The sequence below is a fragment of the Chrysemys picta genome, chromosome 7 (genome assembly GCF_011386835.1).
Source record: "Chrysemys picta bellii isolate R12L10 chromosome 7, ASM1138683v2, whole genome shotgun sequence".
NCBI classification, from domain to species: Eukaryota; Metazoa; Chordata; order Testudines; family Emydidae; genus Chrysemys; species Chrysemys picta.
In genome coordinates, this window is record NC_088797.1 from 11,608,903 (window position 1) to 11,633,259 (window position 24,357).

The 24,357-nt window shown below is 38.9% G+C and overlaps 1 protein-coding gene across 2 annotated transcripts in view; it reads right to left on the bottom strand.

The window, feature by feature from the left end:
* Nucleotides 1-16,160: 16,160 nt before the first annotated feature.
* CNTN3 (contactin 3) overlaps nt 16,161-24,357 on the bottom strand; it is a 238,028-nt gene continuing 229,831 nt past the window's right edge. For both annotated transcript variants that reach the window (XM_005304980.5, XM_005304982.5), the window contains exons 19-21: nt 21,568-21,680; nt 19,080-19,248; nt 16,161-16,435 (exon numbers count right to left, since the gene is read on the bottom strand). In XM_005304980.5, the coding sequence (XP_005305037.2) occupies nt 16,332-16,435; nt 19,080-19,248; nt 21,568-21,680 (386 nt within the window). In that variant the 3' untranslated portion in view covers nt 16,161-16,331. The remainder of the gene's footprint in view (nt 16,436-19,079; nt 19,249-21,567; nt 21,681-24,357) is intronic.

Here is a 24,357-nt window from a genome sequence, read left to right on the forward strand (position 1 = left end):
ACCGTCCAACTGACCTAGTTAACCCTGAATTCTCTGCCATCTGCTCAAATGTCACAAGGTCTCATAAGAATGGCCATAGTGGGTCAGACAAAGGGTCCATCTAGCTCAGTATCTTGATAGTGGCACACAAAAGTAGGCATGCCTAATGTATGTGCACTTACTAACACTGGGTGCACAAATTAGGCCTTTTGCACACACAGATAGATATTTAGATGCCTAACTGCCCACTTGTGCAAACAAAACCCAAATTTTCATGCCTATCACACATGTAAAATAGGTGCAAAAATTCACAGGAACCTTGGGCTTCACTTTATGAAGTGGCCCTCAGTGGCTGCGGACTGCCACGTGACATATCAATAGCTTCTGAGGCCAACAATTGCAGCAATGTTTGCTTAGTACATCAAACATTTCCTTTGGGCCACCTCAGAAAACTTAGTTTTCTATCTCTGCAGCAAAGCACAAGCATTATTGGTACCACATGTTTAAAAGCTCTCTGGGTAGAACATGAAACACATTTGATGTCAGTCCTGCAACTGAACTGGTTATCCTCTTCTAATGTTAAGCATTTCCCATCCTCCATCAAAAACCTTTAAATCAGCATTTTGAACATACTATTGATAACAGTGTACATTTCATTTTTAAGCTTCTCTGGCTGTTTTGACAAGAAATGGACTTCATAAATTATGTAAGCAATTCCTCTACTTACAGACGCTAGACCAGCCCTGTGCTGTCCAGATAAGAGGTATGCTTCGGGAATGAAAAATTACCATAAGTATGCCTCTTTAGCTGTTTTTTTTTTAAACAAGTGACTATAGTTCATAGCACAGTGTAAACTAATACATGCTATATACATAGAATAAATTATCCCATCCACTAGATATGAATCTGATTCCAGACTCGATGTTCAGATCAGAGGGGTTGGTTCAGGCACATCTCAAATATTAGCTTCTGTTTTAAGGTACCATCAAGACTGATGTTCGTCTTCCAAGGTTAGACCACTTGGGAGCTTCAGCGAGTGCAGGAAAAGGCAACCCTCCAGCTTAACAGACTGGTTTGATGTGTGTGAAATTGCTTTGACTCTGTAAAGCCCTCTATGGTTTTGAGATCTTAGGCCCAAATCCTCAAAGGTATTTGGGCACCTCGCTCCCATTGTTTTCAACTGTTTTCAATGGGAGGTAGGTGGCTAAATACCTTGGAGGCTCTGGACTTTAGAGACCACCTCTTGCCAAATAAACAATCATCACCACCTGGGTGAGGTGCTTTTGTTGACAGCCCCTATCTATGTACTCCTAAGGACTGGCAGCAGAGTATTTATGGTGGAGGGAAATCACTAGAGAAGTCTGAGTTGTTTAGCTTTTAAAATATGGTGCAAGCCTCATTTTTTCCACCAAGCCTTTACCAAACAGGTCTACATTTAGGCATTGTCTTTTCTTACAGCTTTTTGGTTGGACATCTAGTTCATTGTGAAATGGACAGTAGTCCTCCTTGTTGAGGGCTGTTTGATGTTGAAACATAAATGGTATGTGATCAGGTGCCTCAGCAACAGGTTATCAGGCATAAATGTATGTGTAGAACTTAGCTCTGAGTTACTCAATACTTACTAGAACCAGTCCAAACAAAAGGAGGCACTTTTTTGTGAAATGTTGTTTGGAAAATGTTTCCCTTCTTTCACTGTTTGAAATTTTACATCCAGCTCTCATATTTACCATTTAGGTCAATCAATGTTTTTATTAATCCTATTAGAATGTTATGTTAGAATGTCAGTTACAGCTGAGGAACATACAGAAGGACTCACATGGGGGGCTTGTAAGAGCTTCTTGCTTTCAGAGAGTGCTGGCTGCTTAATTTTGGCTGCTTCTTCCTCAGGAGCCCTGTGAGGACTTGGCAAGGAGAAGTAAATTGGGACAGTTCTAATCTCAGGCTGGCTCCTCGCTAGTTCTAAACTAATATAATTCTACCAATTGTAATGTATCAAAGTGAAGGGGAGAAAAAACACCACCAGTGCTCAGATTTGTGCTAGCAAGCTTTGATTTGAATCCTCAGCTTAGTTAATAGCAGCTGCTTGGAATCTTACCTGTTCTGCTGCTTTCATGGAAGTGCTATCCCAGGGCTATCTGGAGATACTTTATTCTTTTTTCTCTCGTACTTGAAAATGGTTTCAACAGAAGCTTCCCCTGTGCAGGCAGAAAATCTTGAAAACTCTGGAACTTTAAATTAAATACATTACAAGTTAACTTGATTGCCAATCTTGTCTCTTTTCTCTTCTACTAGCTATAAAAAGACTCCAAGATCAAATTAAAAATGTCCCATCTTTTAACAGCTCCTTTACAAGCATATCCATGTGGTAGAAATGTGAACTTCTAGCTTATCTTGTTTTATTGTAAAGTTTCTCTGTGCATCTAGGATTTTTGTTTGATCAAACTTTCCTCTAAGAGCCAATCAGTTTATCCTTCAAAAAGAGTAAGAAGATACTTACTAAAAACACCCATGGCAATTATTCCAATGGAAACTTGGATGGAGAAAAGAGAATCCAACTTTCCAGTGTAAACAATTCAATTTGCACAAGAATTATGGTAATTTATAGGTGGAAAGAATTGCATAATCAATATGAACATTTATGGTTGCTTGGCAATGGCTACAAAACAATTTCTGGTAAGTTTTTATATGTGGGAAAATTGTTTTAAAAGTGATCAATAATTTTGGATACCCACCTTGAAGGAGCCTGACTTTCAGAATGTGGAGCACTTACACTCTGAAAATCAGGTCCCTTTTAAGTGGTTCAGGATGAGCACTCCAAAATGGAGTCATCCAAAATTAGTGCCTTTTGCACGTGTGTGTGTATTTTCTCATTAAAATAGCACCAAGTTTTCCTCAGTAACTGCTACTCCTCAACAGTTATAAAGTTAAAGCCACTGAACTTTCAAAACATTAATTATAATTATCTAGGTGAGAAACCTGTGACCGGAGCGTAGCTCAATGGAACTCCAAAGAGTATATGGAATCTATCTGAAAAAAATGCACTGAATAGTTCAGGAGATAACGTCCATAGTGCTTGAAAAGAGGAAAATTGGCATTGTGAGGCTAATCCAAAGTCAATGGGACTCTAAACAGGCACAGCTGTTCACTCACATGCTATCAATTGCGGGATCAGGTCCTATAATGGTGCAGGATCAGCCATCATATATCTTATGGTACCGCGGGACATTTAAGTCAAGTTACAGAATGTATATTTATTTGGGATTTGGAATCATTCTGTTACATGTAAAAATCCATACTAATGCTTTACTGCTTTACTCCTCAGTGTTTTTGAAGGAGTAAGTGTGCTGTTGTAGATGGACTCGGTTTTTATCCCTTCAGCGCTTCCCTTCCTTTCAGAAAGATAAAGGCATCTCTGATGTGCTTTTAGACTCAGGTATTCATTATTTAGACATTGGTAGACTTGTATGTATGACTAATGTCGGTCCCAGGATATTAGAGCGAGAAGGTGGGTGAGGTAACATGTTTTATTGTAACCGGGAGTGATTCTGGATTTGCATCATATAACTGAAAGCAGAATTTGCTTTGCTTTGTCTCTTTTAAGTGATCTTGACTGTATAAAATAACATGGCATCAAACAGGACAATAAGTTCATATGCCATTATAGAAGGAAGTATTTCAGAAAAATTCCCTACATTGAAATTTTTCTGATAGTTGATTATGCCCAAACATACTCATAGATGAGTAACCCAGCACACTGGATAGGTTTCCCAATGAATTCACTAATTCCAAGATTCATTAGGTTGACAGATAAGGGCATTATTATACATTCTTCAATAGCAGGAGGTGGCTGAAGAATCAGCCCTGCTATCTTTTCCCCTCTTGTTTAAATAGCACGACCACTGAGCAAAGGCATTTTGTTTAACATTCCAGTCATACCACCAGTTTCACTCTTCAGTATCTAACACAATCCTTTTCAAGCATAATCGCAGAACAGTTTCAGCATAGAAAAGGAATAATTTGAATTAGACTGGTTATCAGTGACTCTTCTAATGAAATGATGTTGCCAATGAATTACTTGTCTTAAAATGTTAATTATTCTTCTGTAGAATAATGCCAACAGCGAAAGCAGCTTAGGTGGTGAGAATGGGGAGGAGAGAGATTAGACAGAAATCAGTGTCCAGCACTTTTTATTCCTCATTAACCTATTATGTAAAAACATTTGAAATATTGTATGATGCATTTAGCCTAAAACCTCAGTAAGGACACTTGAAATTCATATATAATAATGCCAACGTTCAGCGGAGAGATTCCATTATAAGGGCCCATGCACACAATGGAGATGCTGTGCTATTGGCAGTTGGAATGGGAGGAGTCTGGATTAAGTGGTAAAGTCGCTGTTTTGCAATAGACTAGATTGTGCCAGCTTGGCACAACCCATTGTAAGGGGCAGAATAGAGTCACAGCACCCTGTGGAAGCACAAAGGACATAAAAGGGGAAAGCTTCCTGAAGCTGCCTAGATCACTATTACACCCCTTTACAGGCTGTGGCATCTCTCCTGCACATAAATCCCATTTGTGGATGGGGGGGAAGCGGTAGATGTGGTATATCTTGACTTCACTAAGGCTTTTTATTCTGTCTAACATGACCTTCTCATAAACCAGCTAGGGAAATACAACCTACAATACTATAAAGTGGGTGCATAACGACTGGAAAACCATTCCCAGAGAGTAGTTATCAGTGGTTCACAGTCAAGCTGGAAGGGCATATTAAGGCGGGTCCTGCAGGGATCAGTTCTGGGTCCCGTTTTTTTCAATATGTTCAGCAGTGGTTTAGATAATGGCATAGAGTGTACTTATAAAGTTTGTGGATACCACCAAGCTGGGAGGGGTTGCAAGTGCTTTTCAGGATAGGATTAAAATTCAAAATGATCTGGACAAACTGGAGAAAATGTCTGAAGTAAATAAGATGAAATTCAGTGAGGACAAATGCAAAGTACTCCACTTAGGAAGGAACAGTCATTTGCACACATACAAAATGGGAAATGACTGCCCAGGAAGGAGTACTGCAGAAAGGGATTTGGGGGTTATAATGGATCACAAGCTAAATCTGAGTCATCAGTGTAACACTGTTGCAAAAAAAGTAAACATCATTCTGGAATGTATTAGCAGGGGTGTTGTAAGCAAGACACGAGAAGTAATTCTTCTGCTTCACTTCACACTGATTAGGCCTCAACTGGAGTATTGTGTCTAGTTCTGGGTGCCACATTTCTGGAAAAATGTGAACAAAGTGGAGAAAGTCAAGAGAAGAGCAACAAAAATGATGAAAGGTCTAGAAAACATGACCAATGAGGGTAAGATTGAAAAAATTGGGTTTGTTTAGTTTGGAGAAGACAAGACTGAGAGGGGACATAACAGCTTTCAAGTACATAAAAGGTTGCTACAAGGCAGAGGGAGAAAATTGTTCTCTAACTCTGGGACAAGAAGTAATGGGCTTAAATTGCAGCAAGGATGGTTTAGGTTGGACATTAGAAAAAACTTCCTAATTGTTGGGGATAGTTAAGCACTGGAATAAATTGTGTAGGGAGGTTGTGGAATCTCCATCATTGGAGATTTTTAAGGGCAGGTTAGACAAACACCTGTCAGGGATGGTCTAGATAATACTTACTCCTACCTTGAGTGCAGCGGACTGAACTAGATGACCTCTTGAGGTCCCTTCCAGTTCTACGATTCCATGATTCTATGCTGGCCAGTGTGTAAGGTAAGAATCTTGCTCCTGCTTCCTCCCAGTTCTATGTGGAGCACCACAGCTCCCAGGGGAGTAGGGAGAGAGGAGTTTCTGTATGCCCTAATAATAATAATAAAATAATTAATGGAGATATCCCATCTCCTAGAACTGGAAGGGACCTTGAAAGGTCATCAAGTCAAGCCCCCTGTCTTCACTAGCAGGACCAAGTACTGATTTTGCCCCAGATCCCCAAGTGGCCTCCTCAAGGATTGAACTCACAACCCTGGGTTTAGCAGGCCAATGCTCAAACCACTGAGCTACCCCATGCCCTGGATACAGGAAGTGCAATGCTGCCTTGTCTTTGTGCAGGCTGTGCAAAGGGGATGGAATCCTAGAAGCTAAAGGAACTCCAGATGGAGAGTTTGACTTTGGCATCTTGAGATACCTTGCCCCACATGCGTAAGCTCATTTCATTACAAGGGGTTGCTTCCAGAGTCCAAGCACATATCAATTTAAAATGGTATCTAATTTTTCTCAAATATGCTTCTAGATTCTGATACCCATGGGCAGGGGCATGCACTGGAATTTAAATGTGACCACTTTTGGAGGGATCCATTAAACACACATGAGTTATCCACATTAACTCCTATCACCACATGCACATGCAACATATGCATAGAAATAAACAGCTGTACACTCACCATTTCAATGAAAATCCATGAGCCATGGAGCTATCTGAATACATGTATCCACAAGTACTTGACGGCGGTGGGGTCACAGAGCTTCTCCATCCCCGGGGTCATGGTGTGGAGACTGAGAGCACTCCTCCTCTGGGGGCTGTGGTGGGGAGAGCTCCTCCAAAAGTGCTTCTCCCCCTTGTGCACACCCCTGCCATGGGTATGCTGAGTGACATCTTAATCCACACATGGCCCCATAGAGTCCAGTGTGCTCTTTGTGGCATACAGAATTATTCAATGTGAATATGGGTATCAAAATGTAGCTGGAATTCCAAGCTAGATAAGTAGTTTTTTACAGGTACGATGGACAGCTTTCTGAATATTAATGAGTGGAAGGTGCGCTAAAAATTGTGCTTAGGATGGAAATAAAGATTAATGTACATCGTAACCAGCCAACAGAAATTTTAAGACAAGGAACAAATTGTGTAGTCCATAAATTAGCATGAGTTCTTAAGGAAATTCAGAGGCTTTTACCGAGTTACAGTTCTTTTTTTACAGAAGTTCCCTCCCCTCCTCAAATTTTCCCTTGGAACAATTTTGTTGTGAGAGTTTTAGCAAGTGTTCTGTTATATTGAAAGAATAAGTGAATAATCTTTCCTAAAGACAAGGTTAAGACAACTTGAAACTCTTTCTATTCCGTACAAAAGGGTTTGATTCTCTGAACTGTTTTCAATAGTTATTCCTGATTTACACCAGGTAACAGATTCAAGGCTGCAGTAATCATCTATTCTCACTCCAGAGGAACTAATTCAATCAGCTGAGAACTCTAGTGATCAAATAGATAATTAGTGTTATGACAAGTGCAACTTTAAATGCCTCATTTTAGTAGCAATGTTAGGAAGTGTTAATGACAAAAAATGTAACTGTATTTGTTGGCTTTTACCATGGTTTTTCTTGGATTGCAGGTGGTACAGTTTTTGTTAAATGCACAATGCCCCTTTTGACCGATCTTCCTCTTCCAAGGACTTGAACTGGGAAATTGCATTATGTGTATAATAAAAGGGAAAAGAAAAGAGGTTTTCCCTTATTTTTCCTCAATTTGGTTTAATTTTTATGACATTTCCGGATATAATGGGTCCTTACTCATGTTCTGATGTAAAATAAAAGAACATGAAATTCAATAATGAAAGGCTCACCAAGGATTTGACCGTAATGAATACCTTTCCTGGCTGTGTCAGAACAGAGGTGACCAAACTTCCTTCTTGTCCCCTGAGATGTCCTCTCCAGACCCGGATTGAGGTGCAATGGAATGGCATAAGGAAGCCTACACTGGTGCAACCCGTATTGCACCCGTTCCTTGGGTAAATGTATTGACTTACACTATAATTAACTGCATTTCACCATCATTCCAAGCACACATGCACTAAACACACTGGCATGACTCACCAATTAAATAGTAAACTCCTCCACTCACATTCAGCCAGGCAAGGTTAAACAGAAATAATGCCTCTGTTCCCCATAAGATCTTCTTAATAACTTGGGAGAAGTTCCTGAATGGTATTTTCCCCATACAGACTGCTCTGCAGTACTCCAAAAGCAGGGTGACAAAAGCATGGAGCATTTTGTCAGTATCCACAACTAAAAGGAAAGGATACAATCTTCTGGCCAAGCACACATGTAAACATGTGTCTTGGGCATGATGAAGGAGATGGATATACAGCAGGGTCCTCGGGTTGGTGAACCTGTGTTATGACTGGCAGGCAAATCTCCCCCAATCAAAGCACCGGATACAACTTCAGACAGTTCTTCCAGGTGCATTACCCTACCCTTGTCTTAACGCAGGCTCTATAAACTGGCTCGTCTGTTCTGCAGGAGCCTTCTTTCTCTACAGGTTGAATTCCACTGGAAAATCAAAGTTAAATAGAAAAAGATCATCCCTGCAGAAAAAGTGGAATGTTAAGTCTTTCAAACTAAGCGATTCATAAATCCTATAAAATTGAAAATTGATTTGGTGGAAGTATCTGTGGATTGATACTTAGAAAAAAATACCATGCTGCCACTAGGCTCATGTTGTTGTGAATTGTTTAAAATATACCATTTTGTTAGCCACTGATACCCATGCCAGTTAGTTGCCACTATATTTCCTCCCCTAAACCCTTTCCTTTCTCTTCCACCATCACTGCAGCTATTCTATTTTTTGTCACTTGCACTTGTCCCTCCATTCCTATCCATGTTCTGGCTCTTGACAGATCCTTTTGATTCAGGATTTGTAAAATCCATCCATTCCAATCCATCCTGCTCTCAAACGTCAGTGGGAATGAAGGGTACTGAGCAGCTTGTAGGATACAGTCCTTAAAACCATACTGAGCCCGGGAGGGCAGGAGCCATGTCTACTCTTTGTACTGGGCAGTGCTGAACATACTGGTGGAGCTAAATTAATAATGGGGAGATTCCCAATGAAATGACGTCATGGTCATGCAGAGACAGTTCCAGTCACGTTTACAAAATGTAGGGTGGTTAGGAGACTGTTGAGTGCACAGAGAGAAAAGGAATTTAATTCAAAGTGAGTTTGGCCAAGTTTTCCTGGCTCTCTGTGATGTGAAAAACGAAAAGAAATCCTCCCCATGCAAGGCCTTTGCTAGTGTATTCTTACAACAAAAGTAGTCTCAATAAAAGAGAAGTCAACAAACAACAACAACAAAACCAGAGCAGATATTTTGAGTTAGGAAAAATAATTGTTTCTTAAGTGAGAGATGTAGGGAAGGTGGGTGGGGGTGGGAGAGGGAGTACATTCTAGACCACACAAACCAAATGAAGAGCAAATTTTAAAGAAAGAACTAGTGATTCTCTTTTGCAGGGAAGGAGATTTTATTGAGAGATTGTGAGGCAAAAGGAAGAAAAACTAACACAAGACAGTGAGGACAGGAAATGTCAACTATTCTATGTAAACATACAGTACAGGGGTCAGTCAGAAGGTGGGTGATAGCAAAACACTAATAAAAAGAGAGAAATTAAATGGGAACTCAAACACAAAGGCCCTAATCTTATGTGAAGCCCCACTGAAATTACTAAGGGATCATGGCTTAGCTTTTGAAAAATGTAATTGCTTTGACTGAAGGTTTCATAAACACAATTTGCCAATCTGGATATGGGGGAAAAGACGCCCCTTTTCACTCAGTAGGTAGATAAACAGGCAAATTGGTTCGTTAATGTAAAAAACACACTCGGCCATTATCCTGCAAGGGCCTGATCCAAAGCCCAGAGGTCAATGTGAGTCTTTCTGTTAGGTTTAGATCAGGCCCTAAAAGACGGTCAGGAGAAAAGATTCAGGATATTTCAGGCATCCATTACTTCTGTTTATCAGGGAATTTCACAAACACACTCAATTTCTCCCTCTCGAATAGACAGAACTCACAGTGTGGATGTGTCTGAACTTGTTCCTTTGGCAAAGAAGAGATAACAAATGTCAGTTGGCGTGAATCTGCTGCACTGACTGGCTAAGCCCGTAAAATGAAAACTACTGCTACAAAATAATCCCGTGTTGGCCTGGTGAGCCGGTGGCTGCACTGCTATCCACAAGACCATGGTTACATCCTTGAGAGGGAGGCCCTTTCGTTCGCGATCCATTCCTAGGGAATGTCACAGCAATGTGTCTGGCAGCTTTGAAAGTCTCCATCGATATACATAGGGGAATGCCCACTAAGGGGTTCGGATGTCCATCCCCCATGACGTTAATGAGAGTTGGGCACCCAATTGCCTATGGCAGCTTTGAAAATCTCATCCAGCAAGTCAAAGGTGATGCAGTAACTGGCGCTCGAAGAATCAGCTCCCAGAGCTGACAGGTGTTAGAAGCTGAACTCAGGCAGCCTGAGTGTAGGTAGCTCTAGGGTACACCCAATAAAGATGTTGAAATAGGAATAATCTCAGAAGCACAAATGTCTTAGACACATCTTTATATGCTGCGTCTCCACTTTCCCGATGAGACCAAAGTGGTGTGAGGTGTCTGAATGCAGGTCAAAAAGGGAAAACATGAACCATAAACCCCACCTTGGGAGAGCCCTCCACTAAGAGAGGAAAAGCCATGCAAGTGGATTTTAAAGAAAGCAATACATTTAGTTCTTATAAGGTCTTTTTGCCTATTTAGTAGCATATGGTATCAGATTAACAGAAAAGAATTGTCTCTATAATGTACAGCCATAATGCACATTCAGTTATATCTGTGCTAAAAGTAGCCTTTATATTGTTCTCAGTACTGCAGAGAATTTGCATAAAACAACAGAGGAATTTGTTTTTCTGAGAGCGTGCCCGCTTACAAACTCCTTTTAGTTTCCCAATATCCCATTGTTATTTATTTTAGACAGAAAATTGTCAGATTAATGTACTCCCTTATGCAGGCTGGCTTGTTTTATTGCCTGTTATTAAGATGTAACATGTATATGAAAATACTGACAGGGACTGCCCACTTCCGCATTTCCCCAGTTAAAGGCAAATTAAAGTTTAAGTTGAAAATGTAGATCTCCAATATTTCTTAAGGCTAACGCGATATTAGTTTTCAACTTATTTTGTATTCAGAAAGAGCCCAACATTCCAACCACACATCTGACAGAGCAAACTGTCCGAGAATGAAATGTGGGATTTAATTTCGATACCAGCCACATCTGAGAAAGTCACACTTCAGAATCACAAGTCTCATCCGTTCCCACAGATAAATCAGAGCTTAGCCAGAACCCACGAACAAGGCCCTCAGACTGAGCAGGAATAGAGTTGACTAGGATAACCTTGGTAGGACATAGGTGCAGGGCTTAGAAATTTTGGACCAAAGCCTCCTGTGTCGCACCTGTGTAAATATGTAGTAACTACAGTAATTGATTTCAAGGGAATTATGCCAGATTCACACAGCTGTGAACTGGGAGAAGTGGTCCATTTAAATATTTGTTTTCAATTAAATCTGAACTGGGAACTTGGAGTTTTTTCCATCCCTATTTTGTATGTGTCATTTACACAGAGCTACAGCACATTTTATATAACGACAACTTAAATCACATCCCATCAAAAGTCTCAAGCCTAAAAACTAATGAATTAAGACTTTCCAGCAGAGCCCCTTGCTACCATACTTCATTAACAGTTTCTAAAGAAAGGGACACTATTCGGACACCTAACATAGATGCTATATTCGATGGCTAATGTTACCGCTGTCCTGCAAGCCATGCAATCTAAGCACTTCAAGCACGGCATAGTGATTGTTGGCTCTGTGACTACATGGTTACAATACAGATTTGCTTTAATGCTTAGAACACCTGCATATCAAAGCATGGGCATGAGTAGTAGGGCCTAAGAGCTGACGTGTTTCTTTGGCAACGTTGAAATAACTCCCAGAGCCTGTGTTTGTGACGTCAGAGTTGATCTGTTGCTGCTCAGTGGTCTTTGTTTCAGCACCTGTCTTCGAGTCTCTGTTTTGGAGACTGTAATAAAGACTTGGATTTATCTTTCAGAGCTTTGGCCAACCTCCCCATCACCTTTATTATTATTGATTTATATTACCATAGCGTTTTAGGGAGGCAGTGAGGCCTAATGGATAGAGCATGGACCAGTCATGAGTCTGAACCCCATTGCACTGGGCACTCTATTTTTCAATGCTTCTTTTGGCTTCGGTATAAAGTTTTGGAATCATTAAATATATTAGAAGGATACAACAGGATGGACAGATTCCCCCTGCCCCCCAGCTATGCTACATGCTGCCTAAATGAATACTAATTAATGTTTAAACAATGCTATTTATAATAGACTGCTCACACTCTAACTATGCTCCATTAATGGGGTTTCAAATGATTCATCATCATTTGCATCATCTTGGAATTATTGATATAATGTAGAATTGGTTAGTTTCATTGTAAATGCTTTTTTCCCTTTTACCAATAAAAAAGCAGAAACGCTTTCGCAGTCACACTGCATAGTCACACAGTGATATCAACCATTTTACATTAATCATACGAATAATTTTCAATGTTCTTTCACGTAATTCCTATGGGATAGATTTTTTAAACAGTGGTCTACAACATGGAAGGTGTGCAGGAAGCGGCCTGGTTAAAGTCGGGATGGCAATTTGGCCGACTATATGAAATATTTCATAATAGACGTGGCTTTTTTTCAGATACACCGCTACCCCGATATAATGTGATTCGATATAACACAAATTTGGATATAATGCGGTAAAGCAGCGCTCCGGGGGGAGGGGGGGCTGCGCACTCCGGCGGATCAAAGCAAGTTCGATATAACGCGGTTTCACCTATAACATGTTAAGATTTTTTGGCTCCCGAGGACAGCGGTATATCGGGGTAGAGGTGTATTGTTACATTTACCGTCACTGACCATTTCTTTTTCTCTGCACTACTTTCCCAGAGACCCCAACGAGTGCTATTTTCCTACCTCACTTTGCATATCGAAGTGAGTCCTTTGATAAATAAATGTTAACCGTGCCAGACTCTTAAGCTAAGGTGCAGTTTCACAAATGGAGTTCAGCTTAAACAGAGATTCATCCGAGCCTTTGGGAAACCGCAGTGCAAATGTTCTTTTGGATCTCGTTTCATCACAAATGTACTTGCCAATTCACAATCCTAGGAACAGAATTCCAAAACTTGCTCAGCCAAGAAAATGGCCTATACATTGCCTTTTGATTTCCTGTCATGCAAGCTTGTAAAACATGTTGGGATTGCAACATTTGGAACAGCTCTATACTACATGGGTAGAGGTCATGTAGTCTTATTTGGTTCATAATTGGCTCTTTTAGTAGACTCAGAATATGCTGGATTTAGAAGCAACTGGCAGGACACGAAGGCCATGAGTTCTTCTTAGTAACATTGCCTAGCTGTGCCAAATGCCATTTTAAACATAAGGTTTAAATGGCAGAAAAGCCCAGGTTGGATTTTCCTTTAGTTTGGCTTGAGAAGGAGCAGCTGAATTTTTTGAGCAGTACCCAGACCAAACAGGTCTTGCTATTCCTGAGATAGGGAGAAGAATCAAAATATGAGCAAATGCAGCTTGGGTAGGAAAGATAAGAAACTAAAGAAGGGAATGGAAAAGAATGAAAACACAACATTTATGAATTTAGTGGGACAGTAAAGCTACTCACATCCATGTTTACAGGATCGGAGCCTTAAAACGGTGAATCTAGCTTCTGTGTCCCAACCCTGCATGTGTTGCATGCCAAAAATGCATACTTTGTTACTAGTGGCACTTAGGAACATAAAAGGGCTGTCACTTCTTTGCATTTCAATACACATTCCATACCTTTTAATAATAATAATGTGTAATAATAAATTCTTAGCTCTTCTATAATACAGTCTATATGGTGATCTCAAAGTGCTTTACAAAGGAGGTATCATTTCAATTTTACGGATGGGTAAACTGAGGCACAACTAGGTGATGTGACTTGCTCAAGGTCATTCACCAAGCAATAGCAGGGCTGGAAACAAACTCAGGTGTCCTGAGTGCCAATCTATTGCTCTATCTTCTAGGCAACACTGCCTCCCTTGAAAATAAAATATTAGGAAGGGAAGCGGAGAGTCATCAAAAACGAACAAATGTTTAAGGACTAAATGTTTAAGGAAATGGGCCCAGGAAGATCTGTATTACAGTATAAGAAACATTTGAAAAGAGTACGTAAACCTAGTAAAGTCAATGAGAATCTTTCTGTTGACTTATATAGCCTTTGGGTCAGGCCTCATGAGAGCAGAGATGGGGAAAAAATAGAGAATTGGCAGTTAACAGGAATGCTGTTAAGAATATAGGCAAGTGTTGTGGTTGGACATCTCTACAATGTGCTCTTCTGAGTACAAATATGTGATATTGAGAGGGCAACATATTCTGAAATATTCCAATATTCCTCAATGTTATAAATATTTTATTAGAATAATAGAAAAAAATACATACAGATAACCATAGGATACACACACAACTGGAAGTTTAAGGATAAATTTCATACTTTTCAATATGAAACAAGATACTCAGTACATATCTCATGGAGATATATAACAAAGTTAAATAATGCAATAGAACAATCATGAAAATGACACTGCAGAATTTCTTAAACAAGAATAGAAAGATTCACCTTTCATTGCATGAAACTGAACTATATATTTACTAGGAATGTCTGTTTCCCCCCCACTGTTTAGAAACATCAATGGTTAGCCATATTGAAAAAACAACTAGCCATTTATGATTTTTTTACTATGTATGTACAGTATATACAGATCTTGCTTGGATAGCTAACAAGATAGTTTGTGTGTTATATTAATGTGAATTTGATATCTGAATGCATATTAAAACATTACTACAGTGATGTCAGAATTTTACTGATCTTAGTTCACTTGAGGTTGATATTTTTGATTTTTTTTGTGTTGTAATAATACTTTCAGATTAAACTGAAAAAACAGAATATCAGTTTTATGTCACATGAACATTTGACATTGTGTAATTTGCTATTCGATTGAAAGCAGTCTGAAAGGATAGAATAACGTATGATTTGTCTAAGCTTTGCAAATATAGAAAATCAAATGTACCAGGTTTGGCATCTCTTTTATATATTGCTATGGAACATATAGATTTAGAACAATCTCCGTAATAACAAGGACAAAAAGTCTTTGTTTATATATATATATATATATTTTTTTCTATATATCTAGTAAAAGCTATAGTATATTGCCATAGTCATACCAAGAATTATATGATGTTCATGGGATTTATTACAGAATGCCAGCCCAGCTGAGAGAGATGGAGGTGCTTAGACACAGAGGTCCCTTTCAGCAACCAAAAGGAGAAATCTGGGTAGCAGCAATGCTAAAAGGGAGCAGAGGAGTAACAGCATATATTGAATCAGGCATAGTTTGCAATGTGATGTGGTAGACAAAGGGCCAATGTAATTTTGGGCTGAATGTTCAGAAGAAACATCACAGAGCAGGGAGGCAACGGTCCCTTTCTATAAGGCTACGGTGCATCTGCACCTAAAATACAGTGCTCAGTTCTGGGCACTGCATTTTCCAAAACATGTTGGGGTGTGGGAATTCAGAGAAGGGCAACAAAAATGAGCTGGGAGCAGGAGGGATCAGGTTATGAAGACAGAATATAGTGCTAAATATGTATGCGATAACCTGGCAAAGAGATGGATGAAGTAGGGGAATGAGAAAAAAAATCTAAAATTAATTCAAATACCTATAAATGGAGAGAAAGGACTTGTGTTCTCGAAGGGAGTATACAAATCTATGCTGACTATGAGGAAAAAGAGAAAACCTTTGAAGTGCGGTTCTCAAGAGAAGTGCTGGAAACCCTGTCTCTTGGACTTTCAAAGGTAAATGGGACAAAACATTGACAGGAGATGGACAAGGTCTTTTCCATCTCTAATACCTATGATTATCTGATAGATTTAGAGTAGATTACATAAAAGGACAGTATGCAAGCTTATCTGAACATACTTGGTAAACATACTGCTTTTAAAAGATCTCATTGGTCCAAGATTTGTCATTAGATTCCAGTTAAATATGCATCCATTTTCATCTGTTTGTGTGGATTAGAATTATTCTATCACAATGACACGGGATATACTCAAAACAATTCAGTGTCACTGCAAAAAAAATGGAGTTCATCATAGAGCTAAGGTGTATCTGAGACTCTGTGAAGCTCTCAAACCGTAGCATAATACTCTTACTCTCATTTACATCAGATTTGAGAAATGTATTATGTAAACTCCTTTGGTTCAAGTATTAAGGCATTTTAGATTCCTTTAAAAGGATTTACTGAATTTTTATATGGTGGGTTTTTTTTTTAAATTTAACCTACAATGGAATATGAAGTATTTAAAAACACAGAGTTGAAAAAAAACCCATGCATAACCACTGCATTTTTTTTTAAAAAGCACTTTTGTAACTGATTTAATGTATCCAATGAATGACAATGTATCACCACAACACTGCATTAAAAGTCAAGAAAGGTACTATCCGTATGAAGCTGGATAAGCTGTAGATGTTCACGACTGATGCACCAGAACCTCTTGCATCCATACCTGTGACAAATGAAAAATTTGGGATTAAATTAATGCAGTATATATGATGTCTCAAAACATGTAACCAATAAGGACTCTGGCACAGATCCTCAAATCTATTTAGGCCCCAACTCCAATTAATAGCAGTGGGAGTTAGAAACCTAGACACCTTTGAGTATCTCAGCCTCTGTTATTTTCCAGATAAGATTTATTACAGTTCTTCATTTCAGCTAATCAATGCAAGGTTTACCAAATAATTCTAAATATTTATAAAGAATTGAAATACATTCACATTTCAGGGGGATTCACAGAACTGTCTTCATCTTTAAGGTTATAAATAAAAAATGAGCCATATGAAAAATGAAAATCTGATTTTCACACACACACACACACACACACACACACACACACACACACACACACACACACACACTTATGTATATATATAAAATCTCTCTCTCTCACTCACACACAGACTCTCTAATCTACATGGTAATTTACCAAACCAAAAGAAGGAAGTTTATCATGAGTAAGGACATGTGAATGTTAATTGGTTTCCTTTTTATTAACTTATTACCATACAGCATACAAGCATGTTTTTTTCCCCTTTTAATCAATAAAGAATCCATTCATATAAAGACTGGCTCTTACAACTGCTGGCTGTGGATGTTAGGAGTAAAGTCTAGTCATGATTCAATCAACTAAAACAAAATAGGTGGTGTTACAAAGTACTGGGAATATATATATATATATATATATACACAGTGGTGCCATTTAATGCCTATTGCTGAAGCACTTTAATCCCAGATGTATAAATGATTAACAATTTCTCTGTTAATTTCAGATGCTAGTTAGCATTACTTTGCATTCTGAAACTCAATTAAACTAAGCTCAAGTCAAGTTCATGATCCTTATGCTATTATGTCTGTCTTGTATCCTGTCACTGGGGTATAGAACTTTTATAAAACATTAGCAGAGCAAAACCTTTCATAGATTTTTTTCAGAAGGCACACACTTGGCCAAATCCTCAGCTGGGGTAAATCATTGAAGCCCCATTAACTTCATGTTGAGAAACTCTAAAGCCTGAGCATTCCCAGAGTACTATATTAGCGTTACTTAAGAGAATTCCTTTTCCGAACATTGTCACTATATGCCTTCTTTCTAGATGTCCAGGGAGTTCAAGTTAAGGTTATCTAGCCCGGAATACAAGTGACTTGCTCTCTTCAGTCCTTTGATCAACCTATAGTGGGTACTTGTGTAAAAAGATGACATCACCCTGAGTAGAGCATCAGCACATTACTTACTTGGACTCTCACAACCTGGAACAACAAAAGATCAGAATTTATGCTCCTTGTGCATCTGCGTTTCCACTAAGTTTTGGAATGAAATGTCAGACACTATGTCAACAGAGGAACCACCACAGTTTTGACAGGGCACTGATCTGGGAGTCTGATGATTTGGGTTCTCTTGGGGGGGAGGGATAGCTCAGTGGTTTGAGCTTTTTGCCTGCTAAATCCTTAAGGGGGCTACTTAGGGATCTGGGGCAAAAAAATCAGTACTTGGTCCTGCTAGTGAAGGCAGGGGGCTGGACTTGATGACCTTTCAGGGTCCCTTCCAGTTCTATGCGATAGGTATATCTCCATATATTTATTTTCCCAGCTCTGCCACTGACAAGCTGTGTGGTCTTGTGCAAATCACTCCACCTCTCCGTACTTCTGTTTCCTCCTCACGCTTTGCCTGTTTAGAATGTAAGCTCTTCATGGCATGCATCATCTCTTACTAAGCTGTATGTATGGTTTTTCATAGATTCATAGATTATAGGACTGGAAGGGACCTCGAGAGGTCATCGAGTCCAGTCCCCTGCCCGCATGGCAGGACCAAATACTGTCTAGACCATCCCTGATAGACATTTATCTAACCTACTCTTAAATATCTCCAGAGATGGAGATTCCACAACCTCCCTAGGCAATTTGTTCCAGTGTTTAACCACCCTGACAGTTAGGAACTTTTTCCTAATGTCCAACCTAGACCTCCCTTGCTGCAGTTTAAACCCATTGTTTCTGGTTCTATCCTTAGAGGATAAGGTGAATAAGTTCTCTCCCTCCTCCTTATGACACCCTTTTAGATACCTGAAAACTGCTATCATGTCCCCTCTCAGTCTTCTCTTTTCCAAACTAAACAAACCCAGTTCTTTCAGCCTTCCTTCATAGGTCATGTTCTCAAGACCTTTAATCATTCTTGTTGCTCTTCTTTGGACCCTTTCCAATTTCTCCACATCTTTTTTAAAATGCGGCGCCCAGAACTGGACACAATACTCCAGCTGAGGCCTAACCAGAGCAGAGTAGAGCGGAAGAATGACTTCTCGTGTCTTGCTCACAACACACCTGTTAATGCATCCCAGAATCATGTTTGCTTTTTTTGCAACAGCATCACACTGTTGACTCATATTTAGCTTGTGGTCCACTATAACCCCTAGATCCCTTTCTGCCGTACTCCTTCCTAGACAGTCTTTTCCCATTCTGTATGTGTGAAATTGATTTTTCCTTCCTAAGTGGAGCACTTTGCATTTGTCTTGGTGCCTAGTGCTGTGGGGTTCTGATATCGGTAGGTTTCTAGGCATTACGGTAAGACAAAATAATGACACCTCATATCAGTGACTACATACTAGTCAGTTTGGGAATCCGGATCTCATCACTGCTAGTGCCATCTCCACCATCAGTTGTTGCTTTTACTTCTATGATGTAATCCTCATTGAACGGGAGTAAAAGTTCTGCTGATGTCGTATTTGTGTTCAGTTCATTCACATGGTTTTGACTGCTAGTCCTGTACAAAACCTGCAGCAACAACAACAAAAAACAGAATTTTTGGCGATGCTGCATGCAGTTTTCCTTCCACCATGTACTGCTCCGAATTTTGTTCTTTGAAAAAGGGTTAAATTCTAAAAAAATACAGGGGAAAAACAGTCTCAGTTTTGGTTGACTTCATGTAGCAGAATTATACTCAATATCCAGAAAGGCAATAAAAGCAAATAACATTAATCAAGCTCTTTTATCCCAGCTTTAATCTAAAATGGCACAATATATAATGATAACAAATGAATAATATATTCTCTTGAGTTTCTTAGTAATGTATTGTTCTATGAATTATCCCTCCGCTTGGAACCTGTCATTATCTAGATCAAACACTTCAAGCAATAAATAGCAAGGGGACACAGAGAAGGGAGTTAATAAAAATGTGGAAATTATGGGCTATACTGGAAGAAGTTCTGCAAGTATTGAATGATTATTCTGTCATGGAAATTAACTGTATGTGTCCTGCTGCATTTTAAACACTGGGAGCTATATCGAACCCTGGGTTAGGTCCGCTTCCATTGAGTAACCCAGGGTTGCAGCCCACAGTGTTAAAAAATTGTCCTTGGAGGAGAAAGGGTATTGGTGGTGGTGTCACAGTAGGCCAATGTGCCCACATCCCTCTTTCTCCCCTAAGGTCTGGATTTGGCCAGCACAGGTTCCAGAGTGGGTGGCTTGATTGGGAAGATAGCACGGGCTGGAAGCCCAGAGAATGTGTTGATCCAATGCATCCCCCAGAATAGCATCCATCAGGGCAATTCTTGCACTCAGAGTCGTCCCTGGAAGATGGGGGTAATTGCACAAGAATAACACAACTTCCCAATGGTATCGGTGGGAATGGAGTGAAAAAATAGCAGAAGTCCACTGGAAATGTAGGCATGACATCCCACCATAAGTTGTCAATGCCCATCTACGTTACAGAGACAAGGTGTCAATGCATATCTACATTACAGGGACAAGTTTATTGGGCCAAATTGAATTTAGTTGGTGAAAGCTTCTGAGCTACATAGAACTCTTCTTCAGGTCTGGGAAGGAGAGCTTGATGTAGCTTCAATACTTGCCAACAAAAGAAGTCAGCCCAATAAAAGATATTACCTCACTCACCTTGTGTCTCTGATTTCCTGGGAGCAACGCAGCTACAACAACATATCTACGTTATGACAGCCTCCTGCGTTGCCCTATAGGTTGCAGTGCTGCTCAGAATCTTTATAGCATTGATCCAACCCCGCCCTCGGCACACCCCCACCCACTCTCAGCCCCACCTCTGAGCCAAGACATGCCCCTGAAACCACGGCTCGTGTGAGACCTCGGAGAACAATTTTATGGCTTTCTTCCTTTATAATGGCTGTGCTGGGAGAATCCTCTCCTGGCAAATGTGGGGCTTTTAGGGCCCTTGATGCTGCTGCAAGGCCCTTTTACTTGGCATAGATGGTCTGAAGCAGGGGTAATGATCTCTCCTCTAAGTGCCTAAATCACTTTTGAAAATGGGTTTTAGGTGCTTTTGAAAACTTTACCCAGTGGAACAAGACTTCAGTAGTAGGCGTTTGTATTGTATTTATTGAAGCTACAGCCAAGGCAACCTAATGCTGTGCCAAATACTGCAGAAGAGATAGTGTTGAATCTGTGACTAGGTATATTTGCATTCCAACTATGCCCTGCAAGCCCAATGACCTAACTTTCCAGGTGTCTTGCATAGGCTGTAACCAACCATCAGTCTCTTGTTAACACAACCCAGAATGGCTCAAAAATGCTGCCAGTATTCAGATTTGTGATGTAAATACTGTTTACAGTAATAACATCTAGGAGTGCAAATCAATGTAGCTCTGTAGAAGCATCCTCTGTAATTAACTAAGAGATAGAAATTGTATAGGGCACATATAGATTTATAGAACGCTCTGAACATTTGTTTGCTGCTAGAATACTATTAACAATGGAAGTTTTATCAAGGCAGCGGAAGTTTTCCCACAGTAGTTAAAAAGCCATGAAATTATCAGTTTGACACATGGCAATCAGTTTGATAAATTGGACCAACATTGTAGTTGTGCAGATTTCCACCAGCCGAGGTTCTGGCTCACTTTCTTTTGTTTCAAATGAAATAATATAAACAATGGCTATAAAAAAGGGGTGCAGTAAAGATGTTTTGGGAGTGGTATCGTGCACCCCACATTCAGGAATTCTGCAAAATGGCTGCATCTGCAAGCATTTTAAACTCTAAATTTGCTGCCTTGGAAATAAACATGAAAAAAGCTTAAAATGAAAGTGTTTATTGCCGTAAAGTACTCTAGCTATACTGTTTTTACCTACCTTATATCCAGTTACTTCGGATTCATTCTCCATTGCTTTCACTTGCTCCCAGTTCAGTACTACCTTGGAGTCTGTAACATTCCATATAACGTTTCCTGGAGGCTGACTGGGTGCTTGAAATACATAATGAAAGCATGATTTTAATTTACTTGGCATTAGTGATTTATTATACAGCAGCAAATAATAGTTCAAGTAATTGACTGTCATTACATGTTAGATGTAAAAGCAACTCAAATAGAGCATCATCGCTTGTAGACTGTATGGTTCAGAGACTAAATTGGAAAAACAGAAGAGGAGATAAATAGAGATGTTATTTCTGACTTATCAGTCTATGGTCCTTCATTGAACATGGCCAGATAAAAGCTTTTGTATCAAGATATAAAAATGATGAATTAGAACAAATTATAATAAGAGGAATGATGATACAGACCTTTTATATCTTTAACATTCTGTTAAGACTGAAAATATTTTGCAATGAATAACTTCTTTGACAAATTTAGTCTTTCTTCATTTGAATTTATTGGTTACGGCAAAAGTATTTGACATTTCTTTTGTTACTTTTTTTTTAAACTCTGGTATGATTATGAAGCGTTATCTGTAAGTTTTCAATAATTCCCATTAGAGCTGCAGTCAGACTGTCACTGGTCAGATAAACCATGTAGTATTCTTTCTGTTCCCTGACAGGATAAGGCCAAGGTTTTCAAAACAGACTAGTAAATGTTGGGTGCCCAAAATTTTTGATACAACTCGAAGGGGCCAGATATTCAAAAACAAGCTCCCAACCTCTGAAAATCAGGATCCCTTAAAGTGTCTCAAGTTGTGTATTTAGAGAATGAGGCATCTAGAGTCACCAGTCATTTCTGAAAATCTTGTCCTGAGCACATAACACACTTGAAAAGTATAACAGCCTACTAATGCTGTCAGCTAATAGAGTTAGCTATTGCTCAAGGAGCATAAGTCTAAGCTTTGGAGCAGAACGGTCAATATCAAACTGTGGTAATGACCTTTGGTGGAATCTGTAGTATGAGCATTTTGAGTGCAAGTACTCACTGGAACAAAACTAAAATTGTTTCACATATGAAACTTCGTAATTTTTCTATGAACATGCATGTCAGTAAATCTGGATTCACATATGTTCATACCAAGCAGACACAAAAGCAAATATCTTTTTCCAGTATATTCCTTGCTCTGATTACTAAGTAGGATTTACCATGATGAACTAATATCCAATTTCTATATATATAAAAGGAGTTTGTCAAATAAAGTTTTTTATACTCGAGAGCTGAGCGTTATAGCGTATTTTAGTAGTTCTTACACACTGATATTAAGATTGGGTTTTAGAATTAATAAATCATTCTTTTAAACCCATAGCAAAATAGTAATATGACATCTGCAAAAAAGTGGAAAAATGTACAATAATTATGCATAAATCATAGGCCTCTACCACTTGACTTACAGAAGTAACTCACAAGTATAGATGTGCAAATAATCAATGTTTTGGTTCACTGGATGAACAAAAAACAATTGGCTGAATTGGATCAAGAGAAACAATTAAAAAAATATCCACTGACATTTGAAAAGTAAAAAAAAATTATCACTTCAGATCAAATGAAATGTTTTGTTTGACTCAAAACAGAACATTCCAGTTCATTTTTGAGGTTTTTAACCTTTTAAATGTTTCCAAAACAAAAATCAAAATATTTTGTTTCAGAAATGCCAATATGAAATGGTTTGATATTTCTCATTTTTTTTATTTGACCAAAACAATTTGCCAAAACTGACCCAAGTGGATGAATTATTTCATGACTTGAAAGAACTGGAACCTGCATTTTGTGTGCACACACAAAAAAATTGCATGTCAAATTTTGCCCAACTCTAAGCATGTGAATAATTCCACTGACTTCACTGGGACCACTGATATACTTAAAGTTAGTTACATGCTTAAGTACCTTGCTGAATTAGGCCTTCAGTGCAGAACATATGTTCTAATGAATTTTATATATATTGCAAGTACTCATAAATGTTAAATTGTTTTAGCATATGGTTTATCATATGAAGACTTGCACAGTTGTTTATCTGAATTTTTGCCTAATTCAAGGTTTTTAAGGCAGAACAGTAATTTTTAAGGCAGAACAGTAATTCTTGATTTTTGGGTTAAAAATATTAATTTGCATAAAGATAAAGGCACAACGTAATGTTTAAACCTAAAATATGCTGCAAAAATATTCTGTCAAATATTTGGGATAAACAGAATATAACTTATTGAAAAAATTCAAAGGCCTTTTTTTCTGAAGAAAAATTTATTCTCCCCAAAGCAGTTAACATACCACAGCCAGTGTTTGGAATGCGATAGTTTCAGTCCACCATTCCACTGACTTCTCTCCTATGCAATTAACTAAAAAGTTCTCTTGCACAATGGCCTTGACTTAACCCAACCTCTATAAGCTGAATTCACAGTGTACTAGCTTTATATTAAATTTATAATTAATAGAACTATAGTCATTTGAAAATGATCTTTGCCTCTCCAATGACTACGACAGTAACATGATAACCTAAATGGGAGTATTCTGCTGCAGGAGATATTATAATAACTGGCTCCTTCTTGCTCCATTTCAGGATCTTCTTTACCAGTTGCCAAACCTATGCAGAAACTTATATTTGCATCTCTCTACACCACATCAAGAAGTTTCAATTAAGAGAGAGCATCTAATCATTATAGACCAACTGTGAGATAATTGACCATGATGGGAATTATGAGTCCCATGCTGAACTGAAGCCTATTAAAAATGA